This window comes from Paramisgurnus dabryanus, chromosome 24 (genome assembly GCF_030506205.2).
Source record: "Paramisgurnus dabryanus chromosome 24, PD_genome_1.1, whole genome shotgun sequence".
Taxonomy (NCBI): domain Eukaryota; kingdom Metazoa; phylum Chordata; class Actinopteri; order Cypriniformes; family Cobitidae; genus Paramisgurnus; species Paramisgurnus dabryanus.
Window position 1 is genome coordinate 11,675,144 of NC_133360.1, and position 11,224 is coordinate 11,686,367.

Genomic DNA, 11,224 nt, shown 5'->3' on the forward strand with positions numbered 1-11,224 from the left:
AGACAGATAGTTAGATATACACACACACACACAAAGGCAGACTGACACATAGACAGACATGCAGATAAACACAGACAGACAGATAGACACACACATATACAGAGACAGACATGCAGATAGAGAACTACACACAGACAGACAGACAGACAGAGTAGATAAGTATAAATATATTATATTTTGTGTCAAATTTTGTGTCTAGATTGTTAAAGTGGACGCTGTTGTTGACTCCATTCAAACTGCTGACCAGCTTCGACCCAGTAAAACCACAAGAGCTGAATGCACATGAGAACGGGTGTTAAAATCCACTCTTGAGGTGAAGAAAAACACTCCGAAAAGCCTGATTAACGGACCAAAACAGATAAGCAGGGGGCGGTGCTGGACGAAGAGCAAGACACGCCCCCTCCGGACCCCAGGGAAACATGAGCGTCTCTCAGTCCCCATTGCTTTGTCCCTTCAAAAAATTAGCACCGCTTTACAACCCCAAAACCTCTCCACCCACTCATTAACACCCCAGACCCTTCCCAAGGGAGCTGCTTCTGCCGATGAGAGGTAGATAGCCATGAGAGACCCGAACAGAGACTCTTTCCACTGTCACAGTCCACCACTGAGAACCCAAACCCCGGCGGGTTCACTGCGACGTCCTCGGCCCATCCACACCTCTCGGTGGGAGGGGCCTCTTAATTGATTCCTCTCCTCCCTTGTCTAGTTATCTCAGAGTAATGGTGGTTTTTATCTGCCTTTGTTGTGACGGGGCTCCTTTGAGACCCATCCAGGTCGGAGCTCCGCATCCGTGTTCGTCGAGGGTGGGAAAGAGGGGCGGATATTGTCTACATGACATGCAGTTAATTAAAAGACCCCTGATTAAATCCATAATGCCAGTTTAAGATGAGAGCATTGGTATTTGAGGTGAATGAAAGGACTTAATAGAATTAGATGAGTGTTTTGATGGGGTGTTTAATCTCGGGTGGGATACACACACAGACCTGTGTGTCATACGGGCGTTATATTCATGTCTTGGAAGGGAAGCGGACATTATTAGATATGACTAATCTTCTAGATCTCCTATTAAGCAAAATATAGCTTTTGTGTTAACAACAATATTAATACAAAGCATTGTACAGTACATGCTAAAAGTTGCATTTTGAAACTTGATATCTTTAATATTGGCTGAGCAAGATCATGTCAAAAACTGAAATCAAACTTTGATGCTCCAAATCTCATCATTTGATTATGAGACTTTAGCAAGGATTTCACATTTTAGAAAATATCCCATTACAGTGCCCGTTCATTGACACATAAGGCTACCGTAGTTTATTGTTATGTCCTCTAGAGCTGATGGGATGGAGAACACTTGGCAAGGTCATACATGTGTGTGGTTGTGGATCAATGATTGGTCTGGGAACTGTCCTTGGATCAGTTTTTCACAGCCTCTCTTGGTCCCCAGGGGCCGGTAGACGACCAATGACTTTTTCATTGCCTTTGATTCTTATCTGCCTTTCGAGCTCATATTCCCAGAGTTTAGACGGCAATAAAAAAACCTGCTTAACCTGACTCTCCTCAAAATCACCTTAAAATCAGAGAGTCTATTTTAGGGGTCTCCAACCTTTTTGTGAGCAAGGGCTACCACAATGGATAAAAAAATCTAGGGGGCTACTTTTTTATATAAAAATATAAAATGTTAACATACATAAAAGAAGCCAAGCTAATATAAAAATATGTAATAAATAAATATTAAAATTGGGGCTATTAATAGAATGTGCTTTGGTGGGCAACTCACAGACTCTGTGTTGACAACATGTTGGAGACCACAGGTCTATTTGATTTGTCTGAAATAATAAATATGTCTAAATGCAGTCATTCCTGCAGCTCAGTTGCGGTAGCAGCCCAAAAGGTCATGCACTGTAAAAAAATGAATACAATTCGGTTTTGCAAGTCAATTCAACCTATTATTTTATTATATTATAGTTTTGACATAACTTTTAAAAATAAGTTGTAATTGTTTAACTTAATGTTAAAGTAACATAAAAATATACATTGATATGACATCATTTTTTACAGCTCGCTCGATCCCAGAGAACGCACACATACCGATGAAATGTATACTTTTGACAAATGCATAAATGTAAATGCGCATACAGTACTGTGCAAAAGCCTCATGCCAGAATTAGATTTGTTGTTTTTGCAATGCTATAATGATCATATATAATTGTTTCTCGGTCTCTTTAATAAAATACATCCAGAAAATACAGGAACTGTGTGTGTAGTGTTAAAAACTGTATAAAAATGTAAACTGAAGTGTCAAGTATTTAGGGTAAACTCCCCTTCCACTTGAGCAATAGCAGGAAACTGCAGGATCTCTTAAACCTAAATACAATTAAATCCTAATTTCTTATTTTAAATAAATTAGCCCTATTACTTTAAACACAGACTAAGGAAGACATTTAGTCCTGAAAATTTTTTTATTTTATTTTTTTACATATTTCCTGTATTTTCTGTTTGTATCTTAATAAAATAGATTGAAAAATAAATATGGATGGACATTAAAACTTATAAAACAACAAGTGTGGTGGCCTAAGACTGTTGCACAGTAGGCTACTGTATATATGTTTCTGCAGTATGTCAGGTTAAGCTGTTAAATTGTTAAAGGTATTTTATGTTATCACATGTATACATTTTCCATATTGTGGATTTAGCATTCTGGTCCTACAAAAATGCATTGTGTTTTTGCTCTTAATCCATTGAGTCATTTGACAGTGTTTTCATAAAATACATCTCAGCTTCTTCCTTCAGCGCAATAGATTTTCTTCTTTAATCCCTGTCTGCTGTGTTTTTGGCACATTTTGTCCTTTATGGTTGTCATAGCAACAGAAAAGGCTATTATGATTCATTTGGAAATATGTTAACATTTACATTTTAATGCATTTGCAAGAGGCGTTTATCCGAAGTAACTTACAGTGCATTGAAGCTTTACGTTTTTTGCTGTATTTGTTCGATCCCTAAAACGTAATGTCCAGCAAACAAAGCCTTTGTATGTGTTTTAGTAAATACTCTTTCTATTCCCCTTGTTTACCAAATCTGTAAGGATCCTAGTGTGTAAATTGTGACCCTGGACCACAGTCGTATGTCGCATGGGTATATTTGTAGTAATAGAAATACATTGCATTGGTGAAAATTATATTTTTTTAATGATAAAAATCATTGCTAGATAAAGATCATGTTCAATGAAGATTTTTTTGTCAAGTTTCCTGCTTTACATATATGAAAAATGTATTTATCATTAATAATATGTGTTGTTGAGGACTTCATTTGGACATCTTTAAAGGCAATTTTGTCTTTAAACAAATATTGTCCTATCCTAACAAACCATACATCAATGGAAAGATTATTTATCCTTTGTTGTGTGTCAGAAAATTGACCCTTATGACTGGTTTTGTGGTCTAGGGTCACAATTATTATTTATGCATTCGGCATTTACATTGCATTCAATATATACATTTCATCAGTATGTGTGTTCCTCACAAAACTATGACCTTTGCATTGCTCATGCAGTGCTTTCCCAATTGAGCAACAGGAATAGCAAATGATCCCCTCAAAATTTCCATAAAATACGTATTTTTAAAGGGACCTTTTTTGAAAATAGGCACATTTTCAAGCTCCCCTAGAGTTAAACATTTGATTTTTAACATTTTGGAATCCATTCAGGTGATCTCCGGGTCTGGCGCTAGCACTTTTAGCATAGCTTAGCACAATCTATTGAATCTGATTAGACCATTAGCATCACTCTCAAGAATAACAAAAGAGTTTCGATATTTTTCCTATTTAAATCTTGACTCTTCTATAGTAACATCGCAATGATATTACGCAGTGCCCAAAAATAATCCTCTTGGTAACTTTCAATAGCAGGGTACTATTTTCGGGCACTGCGTAATATCATTACGCCTCCTGCAGCCATGTTACAGCAGGAAAGTCCTTGATTATTACACCAGAATGAGAGTATAGTTCCTAACTATATCGGCCTAGAAAATCGCAACTTTTATAGACAAGTCAAGATTTAAATAAGCAAAATATTGAAACTCTTTGGTCACTTTTTAGCGTGATGCTAATGGTCTAATCCGATTCAATGGATTATGCTAAGATATGCTAAAAGTGGTACCGCCAGACCTGGAGATCAGCTGAATGGATTCCAAAACTGTAAAAATCAAATGTTAAACTTTAGGGGAGCTGGAAAATAAGTATATTTTTTAAAAAAGTGGAGTGCCCCCCCCCCAGTTTATGAAGGTCCAATAATAATAATAATAATAATAATAAAGATCCACAATGCATGTTTCAGGTTTGTGTTTTTTATTTTTGTGGGTTTTTCCTCATATAAAATGTTTGTGGGATATAACATTGCATATATTCATAGATAGATTTTCACCTTACAACAAAGGTCTTTCTACTAAATATCACATCAAAATAACCATTTCTGTTTTGTTTGTTTGTTCGTTTAATAGCCAATAAAAGACTTAAAGGTACCAAGACTGGTTACTCAGTTCTCTGCTAAACAAAGCAGATCAAGTTCATACAAGTCAAATAAAGTGACAGAACGTTTACTCATTGAATATGAGCGGGGGTTGAGCCAAACAAATACATGAGAGTAAATGGATACTGATGAATGATGTACCATAATCACAATGCAAAAGAACGGGTCAATGAAAGACCATCATCCCGGTTTATGTACACGCTCTTGTACCTCTTCCACCACAATGATTCTTTATTCGCATGTAGCTTCGCAAAACTTTCGCTGTCTTTGCGTTGTTTATTTCCAAACCATTTACAAAATGGCAATACTTTATTCCCAAATAGCATTCATTTTGTTGCTATTGCCTTTATACTATATATACGTTGTATTTGTTAACATTTGTAAATGTTACATTGTAAAATGTTAAAGTTGGATTAACGTCAATTGGTAAGTTTATAATTAATTGTATTTTTTTTTTTTGAGTGTTACCAATAATTTTTTAAGTAGATCCATCTTTTACTTTTTACAATGTTATGTTAATGCCAATGCAATAGTTCATGTCAACTAATGTTAACAAATACACCCCTTCTGATTTCCTTATGTACACAGTTTTATCCAAAACAAAGCCGTCGTAATGGTGCCAGTGCCTTTCTGTAATGTCTCTGTAACACTGTTTTAAGCTACTGCATAATATAATTTACTTTAACAAAGCTTTTACGCCCACTTTCCATTTGAAACTGGTATGTCGAACATCCTTCCCAACTGTTTCCGATAACCAACAGTGTACCTGATGAGATGTGGGTTGGAACGCAAGAAAAAGGTACCATTCAGAAAATCCTTTTAATCTTCTGTCGCCTTTTTGTTTACAGGTGGTGATCCAGTATTTCCTGACCGAGTATTTACCCCTCTGTACCAGTGTTTCACCACGGAGGGCACCTCAGTATCAAAGCGCAAAGAAAACAGCTTCATACGTGAGAATATGCTTGCACACAACATAAACATACTGTATTTTAGGTCCACACATAAGAGCACGACCAGTCATCGCTGGGCGTTTCCGTCCAGGGTGTGGCCGGAATGATGCAGTCCCCTTGCTGATGGTCTGGAGTCCACAGATGAGTCCTGGTCCTCCGTAAAGCTCTCCGGGCTGGCGTCCCCGTCCAGCAAGCTTCCGCAGCTGGAGTTTGGGCTCAGCATCTCCTGCAGGAGGTTGCTCCGCACCAGTGTCGCATCTCGGGCGCCTTCGCCCCCGACCATATCGTCCTGGTCGTCGAGAAGCTTGGCGAGGAAGTTGATGTACTTCATGGCCAGGCGTAGGATCTCGTTCTTGCTCAGCTTCTTGTCTGGTGGATGGGTGGGAATGAGCTTGCGGAGCTCGGCGAAGGCGCCGTTCACGTTCTGCTGCCGCCAGCGCTCGCGGCTGTTCGTGAAGATCCGTCGCACGATTTTCGGCTGCGAACCTGGGGGTGAAAAAAATGCAGTCAGTGTATAGCTCAACTGTTGCTCAACAAAGGTTGTGGGTTCGAATCCTTGGGAACCTGGAAAGTAAGTCACTAAACTCGATTTTTGAAGAACACAGATGTCGATTTTTGGATAAAAGCATCTGCTTGAATGTAAATATTATGATGTGGAACCAAAGCACTGCCCAATATTCTTAACAAATCAGCCCCATTTAACCCTGCATGGTTGAGTGCTTTAACAGTGATTTCCTTGTGAACACACCTAAGGTGTTCAGTCACTTCTCACTGATAGATTAGCTCTTTATCTCACCCTATTTAGTTAAGAATTAATTAACCTTATTATCAATGGCATTTTACATTCAATTATTCAGGGCCATTTCTCATTTCAGACAGCTCTGTTGGAACAGGGGGCTATCAATGCCTCACTTTGCCTGATGCACGAGTGACTTCTTATAATTACACTTATTTAAATGGCCTCCAAACCTCTTGAGTAGAGACGATTTCCGAAACGTTTTATGAAAATTATCTTAAACTGCAGCTTTTGATGCTCCTTGGCAGTGTAAAACTTCTAGTAAATGACAATTGCTGCACATAAATTTCTATAGTGTTGTGAATTTGGCATCTGCTCATTAGAATATCTTATGGGTGTCTTTGAACTCGCAGCCAAACACATTGTCATATTTGCATAGGCAACTTGAAGCTATCTGTGCTGTGCATACCATGATTTTTCATGGGTTGGTTCCTATTGGCAACTACACGTAGTCCTTCTCTCACCCCCTTTTCTCTTTCATGCGCTTTTTTCTCCTGTTTTCGTTGTTTTACCTTCACTTCAAAGTAATTTTTTAAGAATTGTTTTATGTGTGATCTATAGTTGTAAATATTAATAAATGATATGTGAACCTGTCTGTGAAAAACAAGCTTTTTTGTGATTTGCTTTTTAATGTAAAGGTTACGTTGTGTGAAAATATAACCTTGATATCTTTAATACTGACTGAGTTAGGTCATGTTAAAGATTGAAATAAACTTTGATTTTCACAGACAGGGTAACATTTGAGAAAATAAGTGTTTATTAAAAACACTATATATTAATGAGCTTTTTAGCTATAGTTAATGGTTAAAGCTATTTATAAATGCAAATAGCAGACTTCTTAAAGAAACATGCAAACCAGTTTCTATGTTAAAAATAACAATACAGATATTATAATGATTATCGTCGAAATATCGACGTTTTACTGCATTTTATTCGGTTTAATTCAGCGTTTTCATTGGTCTATGGAAAATTATATTTCTGCAAAAATGCACAAGGCTCTCGTTGAATCAAATTTTTTTTAAACGGAAAGAGTGAGATTGAAATGAAGAAAAAATGTATACATTTGTATAAAAAAGAAGTTATAAAATAAAATGCTCCTACCATCGCTAATTTCAACTTCATAAGGCGCAGGTCTGCGTTTCACCCGACTGCTGGGATACATCCCATACTGATCCGATTCTCCGACATAACCACTGGAAGAAAAATAGATGATTTCGTTAAATATTATTAAAAATAAATAAATGCAAATAAGCAAAACGTTTCAAAAATAGCCTACATTCGAGGGGGGAAATTAAGCAGTAGGTTACATCTGATTAAAATTAGGCTATATTTCCGTCGTCAATGAATAAGAAATCAAAATACTTTAATTTAAATAAAAAACACGGAAATTTTCATTTTTACAGAAAAATCTAAAAATAAAGCAACATAACAATGACAGATATTTTTCCTCTATGTAAATGGCATTAAAAGGAAATGTCACAATTATTAAAATAAAAACTTTAAAAATAATTTTATTTTAACGAACAAGCATACGAAGTTAAAGATTTTTGTTTTTATAGGCTACTAATTAGCTTTAAAATAGACATGGACATCAATACATTTGATTTGCAAATGATGGTGGTGCATTCCCAAATGGAAAACGTTTACATTTAAAAGACATGTGTTTTTTAACCATTACAAATATACTTTGCGCATTCTTTTATTGCAAATAGGTAGGCGAATTGTGATGGAACAATAGCCTTTAATTGAAATAATGCTGGCAACCCAATTTGAAACAATAATAAAAAATGCATATTTGTAAAAGACACTAAGATGCTCAATAAAGAACCATTTTGGTTCCCAAAGAACCTTTTAGTCAAAGGTAAAATCTTTTTCCTCAACAAAAACAAGATCCTGTGGATTTTACCACACAGCCGACAACGTAACTTTTATAAAGTAAAAATGAATCTTACCTGTTAATAGTGGTGAGCGGTTGCGCCATGTTACTGTAGAGCATCGCTCGGGCCGGGAGAGGGAAAGCGGGTGGACTCAACTGCACCATTCGAGTTTCACTCAGCGGGTCTCTGGGTGGCAGCGGCAGTGGGATCGGTGGTCTACACAGCTCTGTGGTTTGCACCTTATGGCTGTCGTCTGCTTTGAGCTCCCTGCCTTTTATATCCGCAGTCCCTCCTCTCCTGGACAGCTCGATCACCGGCACTTCCTTTTTTAGCTCGGTGGCGTGGTACGCCGTTTCCTTGGCAACGCCATTAAGGATGAGAGTCCCGTTGCATCGCTCCTCGGGGAGGCGATGCTCTCCTTTCTCCGGCGTCGTGCCTTCCTGTTTCCCGCATGTCTCTCCCTCCTCCACGGGTGCCAAACCTGAGGAAGTCGTGTTGGGATGGCGTGGGGGAGAAGCACAGTCGTCCGTGCTGCTCGGGCTGAGCGGAAATTTCTCGGATTTCAGTTTTTCCATCATCGTTTAATGCGAATCGCAAACAAGCCGTTTTCCAAATTCCAGAAAAGGTTGTTAGTAGTATCCAATGGAAATTGTAAAGCCCCCCAAAAATAACTCCCTTCGATGTCACCTGTGGAAGAATACAGCTTTTATGCACATTGATTTACATGACTTTGGGTTGCGAAATGCACGAGCGTTATTACGTGCTTCCTTTCGGTCCGGTGCGCGCGCGTGACTGGAAACACTGACAGTACAGTTATGCAGCCCTAAATAATGTATAATGTGTCTGCATATATAAATTACAGTACTTATATGAGAAAGTTATCTATATGCATATCATATGAAAACCACAGAATTACTGCTATGAGTATAGTGTACAAATCTCACACAAATATAAATTATACATTTTGATATGATACTATGATAAAATGATACAGTGGTACAGTACGAATGCAGTCAGATCGATTGGTTTGTGTGCCAATATATGTATAGAAAATTATAGAAAATTACAATATTACGCACAAGCAATTCAAATGAAAATCAAATAGTTTTGGATCTAATTGCTTAAAAAAAAAAAAATTGTATATAGGCCTGTATATGTGTCTGTTTCTTTGACCTGACCTTGGTCTATCATATCAACATTCAGCTCATGGCATGTGAAGATAAGCGTGTCACACCGGTGTCTTAGTTGAGAAAGAGCTTATCTTCTGCGTACACTGTCATGCGTTTATAACTGAACAGCATCATTACAGGACCAACACTTTTTTTAATTAACATATTCATATGCTGACATTGATATTTAAAACAACATATTATTCAGGAATAATATTATTGTTAGTATGAGCATTACATTATTCGTGGTGCTGATATCAAAATGGAGGCTTCGTTTTATTAGAAATATTTCGATATGTTTGGTTTTTAGCTTATTTATTTCCTTTCATTTTTATTTTTTATTTTAACTAAGACTATTTATGTAGCCCATGTATGAATTGAGACTGATATTAATAAGACAGTATGCTTAAAATGCGTTTATAATTACATATGTTGTTTGTGGTATTTTGAAAATTATTATTTAGTTGCATATTCGTGTTGATACTGGCATTTCCTTGGTAAAAGTTTTTTTTAAAAACGATCGAAACCCAGTAGCATCGAACCCTCTAAAATGTAATCTCTTGCTTATTTTTGTTTGTGTGGACACAATATCAAATATGCGAACTAAAGCACGATTAATAAGCGAAATCTTGCCAAAACCGAAACTGCAAATATTTGTATTGTTTGTACTGTCCCAAAGAAAACATAAGCGATGCATAAAAGTTAACTAGAAGTAAAAAAACGAATGTATGTTACATTAACATATTTAGGTACAGGTAACCACATCAAAAAGTATATTTTAGTTAAATAAATGGTATATTAATAAGGATAGTATTTTATGGAGTGACGGTAGCTATTATTTGAACCATAGCTTAAAGTCGTAAACGGAAAAGAAGAAACGACCAACTAAGATTATTTAGAAAAAAGTCGAATCGAATTCAATCGAATTTCTCAGGTTCAGATAAAACAGATCGTGTCTAAAACGCACTTTAATTATAAAATAAATACCAAATCGATATGCTACCTGAATTCTGCGGGCTTAAGGGCCTATCTGCTCCTGGATCAAATATGAGCAAATGAAAATATATAATTCATAACCGAACACACATAAATCGCATCGCATTGTTATAAAAACGAATAACCAAGCGCATTAATGTTAAATCGTCGCAGAAATAACTATATTGGACTCTTACCGTCGTCGGGCTGCGGTGGATGTTAGTGTATGCATGGAGCCATTTTGTGGAGGGTCATCCATGTCTGAGGTTTTAGATGCACTGGAGTGCTGCGTGGAAACTGGAAGTGAGGTCTATATAATTCCACATCACGTCCAGCGCGCGCTTCTTAGTATGGGGAGCGGAACACGGGTGCAATGTGGCCAGGCGAGATAAGAGCACTGTGGCGGCCACTTCGCGGCCGATAAGCCCCTAAACCCATTATTTATGAAATGATTCATTATTATTTTGCTTTTTTATCGAGGGCAAACGCGAAGAGAAAAATATAGACTTATATTGTGAATGGATATGCATAAAAAATAACTCAGCAGATTGAGGGAGAAAAACCCAAATGCGTAATAACTGTAGTGCTGTTAAAGCGCTACAGGGCTCAATCAGAAATTAATTATGCGGCCAAGAGTAACACATTTATAGTGATATTTGGCTGGCGGTGTACAGTTGAAAAGTGCTATTAGAGACTGTTTGTTTCTTTTACTTAATTGCATAGGCCTTCAAGATTGAACTGGGATTGGTGACGTGAGGAACAAATAATGTCTATTTAAGATATTATAAAGGTGGACAGTTTTAAATTCTAGTTGATTTCTGGTCAATGCAAGATAATTATTCATATTAGATTTAATTCGTCAAATTTGATCATGGCTGATAATCACCATTTATTTTTAGGTTACACGTTTTCATTAATGCATAAAGATAGAAAAC

The 11,224-nt window shown here is 37.0% G+C and overlaps 1 protein-coding gene across 1 annotated transcript; it reads right to left on the minus strand.

Moving 5' to 3' along the window:
* Positions 1–4,303: 4,303 nt before the first annotated feature.
* tal1 (T-cell acute lymphocytic leukemia 1) lies at positions 4,304–10,597 on the minus strand. Its single transcript, XM_065245366.2, has 4 exons — positions 10,487–10,597; positions 8,221–8,832; positions 7,370–7,461; positions 4,304–5,958 (listed from the first exon to the last, which is right to left on the minus strand). Exons 2-4 carry the CDS (start codon positions 8,721–8,723, stop codon positions 5,540–5,542), a joined length of 1,014 nt encoding a protein of 337 aa, XP_065101438.1. The 5' UTR covers positions 8,724–8,832; positions 10,487–10,597; the 3' UTR covers positions 4,304–5,539.
* Between the last annotated feature and the right edge of the window lie 627 nt (positions 10,598–11,224).

What these genes read in the sequence shown, in the direction of transcription:
- tal1 (XM_065245366.2), bottom strand. Translation starts at nt 8,723, where the DNA reads ATGATGGAAAAACTGAAATCCGAGAAATTTCCGCTCAGCCCGAGCAGC. An exon ending in CCGCTCACCACTATTAACAG is followed by an intron (nt 7,462 to 8,220) that starts GTAAGATTCATT and finishes TTTTTCTTCCAG; the next exon opens with TGGTTATGTCGGAGAATCGG. An exon ending in TGAAGTTGAAATTAGCGATG is followed by an intron (nt 5,959 to 7,369) that starts GTAGGAGCATTT and finishes TTTCACCCCCAG; the next exon opens with GTTCGCAGCCGAAAATCGTG.